The 14,735-nt window shown below is 37.6% G+C and overlaps 1 protein-coding gene across 1 annotated transcript; it reads left to right on the forward strand.

The window, feature by feature from the left end:
• The first annotated feature begins 292 nt into the window (after positions 1-292).
• vtn.L (vitronectin L homeolog) lies at positions 293-14,262 on the forward strand. Its single transcript, NM_001197081.1, is given in 8 exon segments — positions 293-378; positions 2,549-2,668; positions 7,121-7,384; positions 8,639-8,778; positions 10,371-10,527; positions 12,470-12,622; positions 13,392-13,694; positions 14,038-14,262. Coding segments are annotated over 8 exon segments (1,335 nt in total). The 5' UTR covers positions 293-308; the 3' UTR covers positions 14,166-14,262.
• The last annotated feature ends 473 nt before the right edge of the window (positions 14,263-14,735 follow it).

The following is a 14,735-nucleotide window of genomic DNA, read 5'->3' on the forward strand; positions in this document are numbered from 1 at the left end:
ACAATGGAGGGGTGTAGCTCCTTCAATTTATACAGGTGGGTATACTACCTCTTTAAGATCTAGTAAAGTATGTTTATACATTTTTTGGTAATTTGGTTACTTCCCCTTTATTTTACCAAATCAGAAAATATTTTAGCAAGGTCACAGAGATTACAGGAATAACACTGTGTGGGATTAAATGATTTACTTTTATCTCTCTGTCATCATGTAAACAGAGGTGGTGAAATGTCAAACAAACATAAAGGTAAAGCAGGGGGTCAGAGACCAAAAGGTTCCATAGCAGGATTGAGCTAGCAGAGGGGAAAGAGATGAAAGTGCTGCTCTTCCCAGCACTACTGCTGCTGTTGGGGGCAGTCAGAGCAGCCCATGCCGCAGAAGGTAGGTACAAATCTGGGAATAGGAATAGAATTGTCAGACTTACGATACAGAGCAAATGTGTGTTATGATGTTGTTCTGACTCTACAGATGGTGGTATTGGGATTGCACTTTACCAGCCAAATTATCTGGGCAAAATTGTGTCCTGAGTTCTCACACCAACTTCTCCGTTTCAAACTGACTTTGAAATCAACATCAACACAAAAATGAGTCTTCTGAAGCATGGGTTCTACAAAAGCTGCACATAAATGTAACACCACTAGTGTAAAGTCAGTCATTAGCTGTTGCTGTCATTGGCTTTATGTGCTTATATCTATCTCTTGGCCTGGCTCTTGGTATGGGCCAACTTTCCAAGGTTTGTGGTAGGGCTCCTTGTTCAGCTGAAAGCAAACCTTAGGGCCGCCAAGTGCATAACAAAGGGGGCATTGGGCACCTTGCAAATAATTTTTTCAGGCCTCCCCAGGAGAATCACAGGAAATCCAGAATTCCAAGCACACTGCAGGTCAACCGCAAACCCCACCTTGCACTCTCCTGTGTACCTTCTTATTCCTCCAGGGGTCTGCACTCTCTGTAGTTTCTCTACAGCATACAATGACATACTTGACATTTCCAAGCTTACTTCCTTTTGGAAACAGTTTTGGGTAGAGTCCCAATTCTTGTTGATAATTAATTGGAAAGATTGAACTGGCCTGAAAGGAGCCCTGACCTCAACCAAAGTAAAGACCCGTGGAATGACTAGGAATGCCAAATGTGAACAAGGACTGTTTGACAAACATCAGTATCCAAAATCAGTAAGGCTCTTGTAGCTGCACAGAAGAAATTCCCAAAATGTTAAGCCTTCCTAGAAGATGTTTCTACAACAGCAAAGGGAGGACCAACTTCATATTAATACCTGAACAGATGTCAGTAAACTTTTGGTAATGTAGTTTATGTTCTAGGCAGAGGGTCCAGTGTTATACAGATCAAGGAGAGAGCTTTGCAGCAATTTACCATATTTACCTGCAAGGATTGTAGTCCCTTCAGAGTAATGTGCTTACACAATGTGGACCATGACCAGCAATCCACATGCACAGTTTAGAGGGACAAAAAGTAGCAAGCTAAACTGGGCTATGACTTTATGTCTAACCTAGATGGAGAAATGTCTGTGAAATGATTATGAGACTATTAAAAGTCATCAGAAAACTGTCTCTCTGGATGGGGAGCTAAATCAGTGTAAGGGGGTCTCAGCATTATGACCAAACAGCTTTAATGCTTATTTACTGTCTTTGATACCCCTCCAAATATAGGAAAGTGACTGTTACTACTTTAATATTGCTATGGAGGTATAAACCCCATGGAGCTTCTAGCTAAGGGCTATGGCTAGCCATGCCATCTGGTTGGTATATTACAGGCCCAGTCAGTATAAATGGTTCTTGATTCCAATGTTATTTATAAGAAATAATAGAAAATGTTGAAAGCCCTCTGGTAGTACAAATGACAGGTGTCTCATTGCCACAAAGCCAGACATTTTGGTGTGTAAGTAGCCCAGTACACAAACCACATTCATCCAATCAAAACACAAACTAAGACTGCCAATATCTGGTAATTCTAGCAAATGCCACAGTGGTTGCTGTAAACTGCCATAGACCTGCACTATATATTGGGGATGTGGGGGACTGCTTAAGCCTTTGTATACTCGAAAAGCCAGAGCTGATTTTTGAATCACAGTTCCGGCAAGCTTTTTCCTGTTCATTTTCCCCTCTTCTGCTTTCTTGGTTATGTGTTTGCCCACTCCTTGCCTCCTCCATGCTCAATGACATCTTCTCTTCACTCACTGATGTGCTCACTGGCTCCTTGCCTCCTCTCCTACTTCATTAGATGCCCGTAAACCCCTTCCAACTAAGCAACATGTTGTCCTGTCACTGAACAGAGCAGTCAAATGCAAATTTTATTGTAACAAATTAGAAATATATATATACAAAATATCAAACAGCAGACTATCATGGTCCAAACCTACTGTATGTATTACAGGAAATAACATATACCTTTCTGTTTGCATACTGAAAGATTTGTTTTCTCTAAACATCACAGCCAAGTTAGGTATTTTTCTGACTTCAAACATTAGTATTACTGGATATTTCAACACAAAAATTTAGATGGAAGAGATTTCACACTCTCTATGTTCTTATTTCAGAGTCCTGTGCTGGCCGCTGTTTTAGTGGCTTTGATGGCAACAAAAAATGCCAATGTGACATCATTTGTGTCCATTTTGAAAGCTGCTGCATCGACTATTTAACTCTCTGTAAACCCAAAGGTAAGAGAATATGGCTGCCCATCAGCCACTGCGTACAATTCTCTCTGCAGACTGCTCAAATGATTGATTGCAATGGCTCTAGACATCCTTATAAATCAGATTTGCAGCATGGGAATTTTATACTTTTGTATTGTTTGTAAGGGAATGAAAAGGGAACTCTTGTTCACATCACTAAAGAATTTAAAATATTAAAGCAGGGGTGCAATTAGGGGGTAACCACATAAATAAGGCAGACAAAAAAATCTGATGCTCTGCCCTTAGATAGATTAATATATTGGTAAAATACTGCATACAAAATGTGACCGGGCCCTGCATTCAGAATTTGTAAAAGAAGACAAGTACCCACATGTATAATGTATAATGATGTAAAATTGCTACTATTATATTTGCAGTCTTTACACAGCTAATATCATAAATGTGCAACTGGAGCGCCCCCTGTTGCTTTGTTTGGATGGCAGCTGGAGAGATAAACAAAAGCTAAAAAAGCTAGAGATAAAAAAAAGGGGTGGTTCACCTTTAAGTTACCTTTTAGTATGTTATAGGATGGCTAATTCTAAGCAACTTTTCAATTGGTCTATTTTTTATTTGTTATAGTTTTTGAATAATTTGCCTTCTTCTTCTGATCCTTTCCAAATTTCAAATGGGGGGTCACTGACCCCATCTAAAAAAAAAAACAAATGCTCTGTATGGCTACACATTTATTGTTATTGCTAATTTTTATTACTCATCTTTCTATTCAGGCCTCTCCGAGTCATATTCTCACTTAAGTCAATGCATGGTGGCTAGAATAGTTTGGACACTAGCAACCAGATTGCTGAAATTGCTAGAAACTGTATAGCTGCTGAATAAAAAACTAAATAACTCAAAAACCACACATAAAAAAAAATGAAAACCAACTGCAAATTGTCTCAGAATATCACTCTCTACATAATACTAAAAGTTCATTTAAACAACCCCTGTAATTTACTGATAAAAAAAAAGGCTATTTATTGATTTCCAAAATCTCCCAGTTGATACAAGCAATCCAAGTGTAATTACTAAAACATTCCCTTCATGGTAACTGCTTATATAATTAGCAAATACTAGCATTTCAGGGCCATAGCTTTTACATCTTCCATTACTTCAGTGTGGGTTCCTGAATTTATCAGATCCACCCCCTTGCAGTCCTCTGATTTTTATTGTTCAGTTGATTGGTCTATATTTGATTGCCCCATAACTTCTTTCATTTCATCCTATTTTACATTAGGTAGCAGTATTATTATTATCTGGTATTTATAAAACACCAACAATTTCCACAGTGCTGTACAGTCAGGGGCTGTTTTCAATGAACTTACAGTTTACATACAAAATTACAACTGATCCAAAAGAGAAATACTAATGAGAAAGAGGGCCCAGGCTCAAAAGAGCTTACAATCTAAAAGGAGAAGAGGGTATTCTTTTAGTCTAACCTTCACTGCTTTGTATGTTTATTACCTTTATGTTTTTTAGACAAGTTGTAGCTCAAAAGGAAATGCATTTTGTTTAAGACTGTACCAGGGAATACTTCACCTCAACATCACTTACAGAAACATTTACTAGTTTGCTGTGGTGGGATTGCTGGGTTAGAGATTTAACCAGCAATTCTTAGTTTCCCAGCAATGACATATATATATATATATTATGTGGTGAGGTCACTACCAGGATACCTGGGAAAGTCCAGGACAGAGCTTATTTATGCCCCAGGTTCCTAACAGAGTGGTTCCGGGACTGCTAGTCCAGCCCGGGTGTTTTGAGTTGTCCTGAGGTATCTCAGGTGGTTAATTAAAAAGGCAGCTCAAGCCAGCGTGGGGAGTTCCTGGCTGGAAAAAAAAGTCACAGGAAAGAGGGATTGAAATCACCAAAAGGTTTGGGAATTTATATATTCCTGTATGTACTTTGTTTTGGGGAGACAGGTGGTAGGCCTTCTCCTGGTAGTTAGGAAAACTGACCTGTATTAGTTAGAAGCCCATTAAAGGAAAACTATACCCCCCAAACAATGTAGGTCTCTAATAAAAGATACTGAGTAAAACAGCTCATGTGTAAAACCCTGCTTCATGTAAATGAACCATTATCATAATAATATACTTTTTTAGTAGTATGTGCCATTGGGTAATCATAAATAGAAAATTGCCATTTTAAAAAATAAGGGCCGCCCCCTGAGATCGTAAGATTCACTGTGCACACATACAAACCACATGTAAGGTTCCTGTTACAGTTAGTGTTGTAGTATTTCTGGTCAGGTGATCTCTGAGGCAGCACAGATAGAGTCACGAAATGGTTTGTTTAAGGCAAGAGATGTAAAAGGGCAATATTTATGTAAATATATATTCCAGTTTGGTAAGATTCTTTAATATGTCATTCAATTTGATATAAACTATCTGTTGCTTAAGTATTCATTTTGGGGGTATAGTTTTCCTTTAAGTGGCAAGGATTTTATTTTGAATTGTTTGTTGTTTTGCTGCAAGTGAAAATAAACTGCCAGAAAGAAACAACCCCTTTATGAATTGCCGTGGGCTGCTTTACCCCCAGAAAGCTGATCCCAGCTACCTAAACCCTTACTATATATATATATATATATAAAAAATATATATATTATATATATATATATATATATATATTAAAAATAATAAAAAATTTATTTATTTAAAATTATTATATGACCAACGTTTCGGCCTCCTCCAAGGCCTTTCTCAAGGTACAGAAAATGGCAAAATACGTGCTTTAAATACATGAAATGGCGGGAAAAAACAGCAACACCCTTAATGACGTGTAATTCACGTCAATGCCCAGTAAATATCATTAGCATAGATCACATTAGCTATTCACTATGTATATTAAACACATAAAGGTTTAAACAGACAATTAGCTATACCCCTACAGTACATCCCACAGTTAATCATTATCAGAATCTTAAAAGGTTAACAAGTTTAAAAACAAAACAAAAATGTAACACATTGGTTTCTCCGAATCGATATTGTTCTAAGTGTTACTAAATGTTTAAATTTGAGGAAGTTCCTAGAGTGAAAGCAAGAAATGAGCCTCCCCTGTAACCCGATACCTATACTACAACATAATGTGTAGCGTATCTGATACCTGCAACCAGTGGCAGAATGGCTAATAGACACCGCTTACTGCCAGTGTTTACTCACTGTTATCCTAAGACTATACTAGGAACTGCTGGTAGGTACCAACTCTGGCCTACACTTAACAAAAAAGAAAAAGAAAAAGAAAAAAATGAATAATAACATAAAATAAGTGCACCATAAAATACACCTGCCTATAATCCACTAATAAATGATAAACGAAAATAACGTGAGTACACCCATGAATCTGTATGAACTTATTTCACACGAATAAAAGATAAAAAATAAAAAAGAAATATAGAAAAAAGATTAATAGAAAAAAGATTTATAATAATCAGTGTAGAAGTAATCCCGCTCAAAACCTAAATGAAAAAACATTACTTTTAACAAGAGAACCTAAAGACCCACATATCAACATATTTAAAGAAATATAAAACATAATAAATGAAATCCATATTAAACTACAATAAAGAACTCACAGGCCTCTGTATCTCTTAATAGCTATAGATGTAAAACAACGGTACCCCAGTCCCCACCCTTTCACAGTCCAATATTAGGCAAAGGAAAAATCCTATATTATTAATAGTAGGAAAGTCACCATATCGATCATCTGGGGGGCTGTATTTCACAGTTCAAAGAGTCCCACATATCAGGGAACATACTGCCAGTAAATCTTGCAGTCTCCCAATTCTTCCTCCGAAATGGATAGATAAGGTGCGGATAAAGGTCCTTAAAGCCAGTATATCATAGTCTGCATACTTTTAGTTGCTTCTGTGTTCAAATAGCGTTTTCAATAGAGACGGTATAGACAGGTGTTAAATCATACAGCCCACTCGCACCCACTCGCCGGCTAACCGTTTGTGCACAAAGTCCGCATATAAGATCCGTTTGCGAGTGTCCTCGCTTTACACAGTCAAGGCAATATAAAACGGGGAGTATTATATGTCTCACCCTATGCCGCAGGACTCAATATATATATGTATACATACATACATACACCAATAGTTTCCAAACCAGCACTCCCTTTAGTGAAAAAACGTAATTTTTATTATTACATGGTATCTTTTTCCAAAGTTTCGGTCCCTGTGGGGACCTTTTTCATCTTCCTTGAAAAAGGTCCCAACAGGGACCGAAACGTTGGAAAACGATACCATGTAATAATAAAAATTACGTTTTTTCACTAAAGGGAGTGCTGGCTTGGAAACTATTGGTGTATGAAAAAATTACTGTGCACCCCTCCCTATCCTAGATTGCCTTGGAGTGTGGATACTCATTGGAGAATTATATATATATATATATATATATATATATATATATATATATTTATTTTGACTGCAATTCTTAATTTTAGAACAACGAGGCGATGTGTTTGAGATTCCAGAAGATGAATACAATTATGATTCTGGCACAAGTGAACCAGAACTTGCATCCAAAGTCAATGAAGAGTTAGAGGAAACTCCAGATGACACAACAGAACCGGTAGAAAATGTACCACCTAAAATCGAGGAGGTGATCCAGCCAGACCAGATGGAAGAGTCACAAGACGAGCTATGCAGTGGCCAACCTTTTGATGCTTTCACTAATATAAAAAACGGTTCCATCTATGCATTTCGAGGTACATACTGTGGTAGTATGGAGAGCATTTAATGTCAATTTATGAAAACATATGTTTAGTGGCTTTATCTTATACTGATACAATCAATAATTTGTATTTAATTCATTCTTTAAGACCTACCACAGGAAATGTATTGTCACATTCTGTTACTGTATATAGAAATCATAATGAAAAAAAACTAAACCCTAAAAATGCCATATTTTATATACTTCAGCTTCCGAATAGCAGCAATGATCCAGGACTTCAAACTTGTCACAAGGGGTCATCATCTTGGAAAGTGTCTGTGACACTCACATGCTCAGTGGGCTCTAAGCAGCTGTTGAGAAGCTAAGCTTAGGGGTTGTTGCAAATTATCAAGCAGAAAATGAAGTTTGTCTGTAATATAAGCTTATGGTACAGGGTTGAATAAATTCTGTTGCTAGTTGTACTGGTTTCTGTGTTCCCATGTAATAATTGTCTGTATTAATTACTAATCAGCCTTATATTGTGACATTTCTATTCTGTATATATATTATATTGTGAGTGGGTCCCTAAGCTCAGTAAGTGACAGCAGCACAGAGCATGTGAAGTGAATCAGCAGAAAAGAAGATGGGGAGCTACTGGGGCATCTTTGGAGACACAAATCTTTATTGCTAAAGGCTGTGGTGTCTTGGGCTGGTACAGAAGCCCAAAACATAATGTACAACATTGCTAGCCTATTTCTTTAGTTAGGCTTTAGTTCTCCTGTAAGGGGGTTATTATCAAAGGTTGAGTTTGTGAGTTTTTTTCTACCTTGAATAAAATCACATGAATGTTTGCTTTTTTATGAAAAAACCCAAAAGTAAAAAACTCGAATGAATGCTATTGGCGGAAAAACAAACATTGAATGCCTTGAAATGATCCCTTTTTCCAGTGCAAACCACTTTAAAATCCAGAAAATCATAAAGGCTAAAAACATCTTCAAAAGGTTCAAGGGACCTCTGCCATTGACTTCTACATGGCCACAACAGGTTTTAGCTGGAGTATTTTCAGATTTGGGCTTTTTAAAGCTTTGGGGCATAATAAATCTCCAAAAATGAGGGTTTGTTTTTCCTGAAAATAATTGACCTTTAATTAAAGACCCCCTATATGTTCTGCTGTTGTGGTCAATTAGTTACCAGCCCCGGATCTACTGGTAGGCCATTGGGGAACCCACTGTAATTTAGTATTTTATAACATGGGAACTGGCAATATTTTTGTGGTATATAAACTTTCTCATTCATGGACATTCTCAAGGCAAATACTTCTATGAACTTGATGACAAGAGTGCCCTGGATGGATACCCAAAACTAATCAAGGATGTGTGGGGCATAGATGGTCCTGTTGATGCTGCCTTCACTCGCATGAACTGTCAAGGGAAGACCTATCTTTTCAAAGTAAGTCAATATAAAAGGATGTCTACATGTAATCTTAGGTTTCCACTGAGATTCTTGTCCAGTATTACCTTAACCATATGTAGCTTCTCTTGGAAACAGGGATGATTGCAGCCGTGTGAAATAAAAGTTGGGGGTTTGTGAAAGAATTGTGGATTCATATAGCAATACAGGTATGGGGCTTGATATCCAGAATGTTCAGGAATTGGGGTTTTCTGGATAATGGATCTTTCCATAATACTTTAAACGGGTGGTTCACCTTTCAGTTAACTTTTTAGTATGTTATAGAATGGCCAATTCTAAGAAAGTTTTCAATTGGTCTTTATGAGTTATTTTTTTATAGTTTTCACTGACCCCGTCTAAAAACGAATGCTCTGTAAGGCTACAAATATATTGTTATTGTTACTTTTTATTACTCATCTTTCTATTCAGACCTCTCCTATTCATATTCCAGTCTCTTATTCAGTGGATGCTAAGGTAATTTGGGCCCTATTAACCAGATTGCTGAAATTGCAAACTGGAAAGCTGCTGAATAAAAATCTAAATAACTCAAAAACCACAAATAATAAAAAATGAAAACCAATTGCAAATTGTCTCAGAATATCACTACCTCATACTAAAAGTTAACTCAAAGGTGAACACTCCTTTAAGTCTACTAGTAAATCATTGAAACAGCCCAATAGGCCGGTTTTCCAATAAGGATTAATCATATCTTAGTTGGGCTCAAGTACAAGCTACATTATTACAGATAAGAAGGAAATCATTTTTGAAAATCTGGATTCTTTGCATAAAATGGAGTATGGCTGACAACCTTCCCGTTTCTGGACCACAGGTTCCTGGATTATAGATACCATATCTGTACTGATACATCTGGTTACTACTGCAGACGTGCCTAAAAGTAATATGAAAAATCTAATTATGACAATCCATATGTGCTTAAAGGAATTGTTCAGTGTAAAAATAAAAACTGGATAAATAGACAGGCTGTGCAAAATAAAAAATGTTTCTAATATAGTTAGTTAGCCAAAAATGTAACTTATAAAGTCTGGAGTGATTTGATGTATAACATGTCAGTCAGAACACTACTTCCTGCTTTTCAGCTCTCTTGGTTTACACTGACTGGTTGCCCTGGCTACCAGGCAGTAACCAATCAGAGACTTGAGGGGGGGCCACATGGGTCATATCTGTTGCTTTTGAATCTGAGCTGAATGCTGAGGATCAATTGCAAACTCACTGAACAGAAATGCACCATGTGGCCCCCCTTCAAGTCGCTGACTAACTCAGAGTTATAGAGCTGAAAAGCAGGAAGTTGGATTCTGGCTGTTTTATTAGACATCTGTTCACTCCAGCCTTTATATATTACATTTTTGGCTAACTAACTATATTAGAAACATTTTTTATTTTGCACAGCCTATCTATTTACCCAGTTTTTATTTTCACACTGAACTGTTCCTTTTAATAGACATTTTAATCATGTTTCATTTAATTATATCCATCTTCCATGTATGCTTTTTTTTCAACTCATACCATTGAGATTCTTTTCAATACTGAGCCCATACTGAGAAGCCATTCTTATTTAATTTTACATTTTGTAGGGGAAAGAGTACTGGCGTTTCTCTAATGGAGTGCTGGAGTCAGACTATCCCCGTAACATCTCTGAAGGATTCCACGACATACCAGACAATATAGATGCAGCATTTGCCCTTCCAGCAAATAATCATAACGACAGAGAAAAAGTCTATTTCTTCAAAGGTATCAGCACTTTCTAATTATATAAGTACAGGATCTTATCATCCAGAATGCGTGTCAGCTGAGGTGTTTCAGATAAGGGGTATTTCCATAATTTGGATCACCATACTTTAAGTATACTAAAAAATAAAAAAAACCAATAGCATCGTTTTGCCACCAATTTGAATTTATGAAGCATAGTTACAAGTAATGTTTTATTATTATAGTAGTAGTCATTTAAAAATATAAACAGAGACTCTGTTTCTTATCTGAGAGTTATCTGAATAATGGGTTTCTGGATAAAAGCATGTAGTATGTAGGAGAGCTATGTCCCAAATGTTGAATTGATCCTCCTAGGACCCACTAGAGAACCTGAAGCTTGGCAAATTTTTGGTGTGGGTTGGCAAAACACGGAAGTTTGCGGTGAAACTGAACATGGTGAAAATCTGCCTTCCACTGACAACTTAGTTTAATGAGTGGCCATCACACCCAAACAACTTTAGATACACATTTACAGTAAGTGGAGTGCTGCTAATTTTAATATAACTTACTAAAAAATGGGCCTGCGTCACTTTGCACTGACATTATGTTTAAATTTTGTTTTTTGTAGCAGCTGCAATTAGTAGCAGGTGCAATGAGTAGCAGGCTGCCATACTATGTTAAGCATCATGTGCATGGAGTGATGCATATACAGTATCCCACTGTAGGAATCCTGCAATGACCCCTTGCATATGAAAACTTTAAGCTTATGACAACATTACACTTACATTTGGTACAAGGTATGAAGATACTTTTTAAGTGCTATTGATCCCAAAGTTTATGGTGGGTTTACTGGTGTATTTATATAGACCTTTTTGATAAAGCTTACTTAGCTTTAACCTTTCCTTCTCCATTAAAAATGAAATAAACCAAATAAGGCAGTGGTGTAACTAGATGTTATTGGGCCCCAAAGCAAATTAATTTTAGGGCCCCAAACATATCGAGAAGTTGTCCTGTTTTACCAAAATGTATTGAAATTGTATATGAATTTGAGCCTCATGGGGCCCCCTATACCTCCTGGGCCCCCTGCAGCCGCAGGGTCTGCTTCCTCTGTAGTTACGCCCCTGAAATAAGGATTTATGCAGCTTAGTAGGGATCAATGTGCTGTTTCATTATTATAGACGAAAAGGAAATCATTTTTAAAAATAGTAATTTTTTGCTTTATTCTATGGGTGTCTTTGGGAAATGGCCATCCCACAATCCTGAGCTTTCTGGATAATGGGTTTCCAGTTAAGGGATTTTACAACTGTGGATTGGGTCCCTGGTCTAAAGTTTTCTGGTGGGCCCCTAGCATCTCAGGCCAACATTGGGGCACATTGGACATCTAACTTCACCAAAGTTCACCTCACTTCGCCAGGTGTATTTTCACAACACATCTCATGTTTAGTAAAAATAGTAAGTTTACTTTTTCAAGAGAAATGTGGCGAATTTTCTCCTGGCGTAAATTCTCTGTGAAAATTTTCCAGCATATTTTCCCCATATAATAGCAGTGGGGAAAATTCTCTACAGAATTTCTCTAGAGAATTTTTGTCATGGAGAAAATTTGCATGGAATGGGAACGTTGATGGAGGTTTAAAAGTGGCTGCTCTATCTTTATAATGGAAGTTTGTCAGCCTGAAACTGGTGAAATCTCTCTTGGTGAAAAAACACTCTTGTGCTTTTAGTGAATTGGAGAATTTTCACTGGAGAAAGTCTACCTGGAGAGTGAATTTACGCCAATACAAAGAGAATTTTCACCACTGGGAAGTTTATTCTCCAAAACTTGGTGTATTCTCCTTTGAGTTGATGTAATTTTAGTTGGTAATGTTAAAGGGAATTCTTTATTTTTGGAGAAACTACACTAAATTTGTAAAAATTGTAAAACAGGCCTATGTATATAATTCTGTAAGGCACTGCATTTTCAGCGTAATGCTTTCTTTCTTCCTAGGAAACAAATATTGGCAGTATGAGTTCCAGAATCAGCCCAGCAGGAAGGATTGCCAGGACTCCGCCCAGTCTGAGCTTTTTACTTATTATGTGACGCTGCAGAAAGACAGCTGGGAAGATTTCTTCAGTTTTCTCTTTGGACCCTCAATGAAAAGTAAGTGTAATGCAGAGGGGCCCAACTCCTAAACTGTCTGAACTAGATACTGACCACTGGCAGAGTGGTGGATGGTGACATCACTGAGTGTGACAGTGATGTCATGGGAGCAGGACAGTTACATCACGGGGGCGCCCTGTCAATCTCAAAGAGTCGTGTCTGGTTTTCCTAATTTGGAAAACAGGGCAGGCAGTTTTGACCCCGACAGACCTTATAAAAACTGGGCTGTCCGACTCAAATTAAAGGAAAACTATACCCCCCCAAACAATGTAGGTCTCTCTAAAAAAAAATATAGCATAAAACAGCTCATATGTAAAACCCTGCTTCATGTAAATAAACCATTTTCATAATAATATACATTTCTAGTAGTATGTGCCATTGGGTAATCATCGTACTATTCACTGTGCACACAAACATACCAACAAACCATACTTGTTAGGTCACATGAGCCAATTAACAGATAGAGTTCTGTCTTTTGCTTCCACACTTCTTCCTGTTAGAGTTGTAGTATTTCTGGTCAGGTGATCTCTGAGGCAGCACACAGACCATCACAAAATGGTGGTTCAAGGCAAAAGATGTAAAAGGGCAATATTTACTTAAATATATAGACCAGTTTGATGAGATTCTTTAATATGCCACTTAATATGATGTAAACTATCTGTTGCTTAAGTGTTCATTTGGGGGTATAGTTTTCCTTTAAGACAGGCAGAAAACCTAGGCTAAACTTCTAAATGGCTCATTCTTATATATGTTTTTGTTCTGATGCCAGGGAGCACTGCAGGACCATGGTACATTAACAAAGACTGGAAGGGTGTACCTAATAATGTGGATGCTGTATTGCCAAGCAGAATATATGTCCCCAAGCAAACACGCCGCAGCAGGAGAAGAAAGTCCCGGCGTAGGAATAACCGCAAGAAGAGTGGTGGCATGCGGTCATTATGGAGTGATTTTAGCTTTGATCCTTTGGATGGCTTATTTGATTATGATGATGAGCAGAGTGATCCAGACTGGCTACCTCCTGAAAGGCCAGCAGATTGCCAACCTACTCAAAATGTCTACTTCTTTAAAAATGGTGAGTTACATGAAGAGAAACTGTCATACTGTCTTGGGGAATTAGATATTCTCCTGAACAGCATTGGCAGATATACATATTCAAGTATAGATCAATTAGCACATACAGCTTTTTGTAACCCAATGTTTAGAGGGCCTCTTAAATTATTTTTCTGGAGACTTCTTTATACATTTCCCCCCTCCATATCAGGTTCTTGGAAGCAGAAGAAGCCCCTGGACCTATAGAAATAGACTATTCATTATTGATGTTATGGGTGCAAATATGGCTCAAGGGCCTCTGTTATGTCACCAAAGTAAAGAGTAGTAGTAAACCAGTGTCATATTTTATCTGCTTGCCCTTTCAGATAAATATTACCGGGTGAATCTCCGAACAAAGCGAGTGGACTATGTGTACCCACCATACCCACGCTCGATTGCACAGTACTGGCTAGGTTGCAAGAAGGATGAAAGGCTGGAAAAGTCAAGGGGCTAAAGGTTAAACCCCCCTCACCAATCAAGCATTTATATTCTAATAACTGCCTGTCATGTCTTTGTTGCTCAAGTTTTAATTAAAATATACGTTCTTCTCAGATTACAGAGCTCATATTATATCATATAATGTCTAATATGGGTACTTTTGAATGCACACTTTTGAAAATCATATCCTATTCATACATTCTGATGTCAGAATGTAATGTTAAACTTTTTCATTTATGCTGGCAGATTATCCCACCTAATTATCTATACATATTATGGCTATTGGTCAAATGATGGATATGCAACATGTCAGCCAGTGATCATTCAGGCTGTCAGCCTGAACCAGGACAATAGAAAGGTGGCCATATCATGTATCATGTCTGTTTGACCCTCAAGCCAATCAGTTGCTACCATACAAGATCGACCAGTGTATTGCCAAGTTTAGTGTTTTGTGGAGAAGCAGAATATGGGGGGGGTCCTGCAACAGTTCAGGAGGGAAATAAAGAAGAAGTTGACTAGAAAAGTCATTCATATAGTGGGTGGTGTACTGTGAATAAGCAAAGAGGGCTTCCTGGGATTTATACAT

The sequence above is a fragment of the Xenopus laevis genome, chromosome 2L, assembly GCF_017654675.1.
Source record: "Xenopus laevis strain J_2021 chromosome 2L, Xenopus_laevis_v10.1, whole genome shotgun sequence".
Classification (NCBI taxonomy): domain Eukaryota; kingdom Metazoa; phylum Chordata; class Amphibia; order Anura; family Pipidae; genus Xenopus; species Xenopus laevis.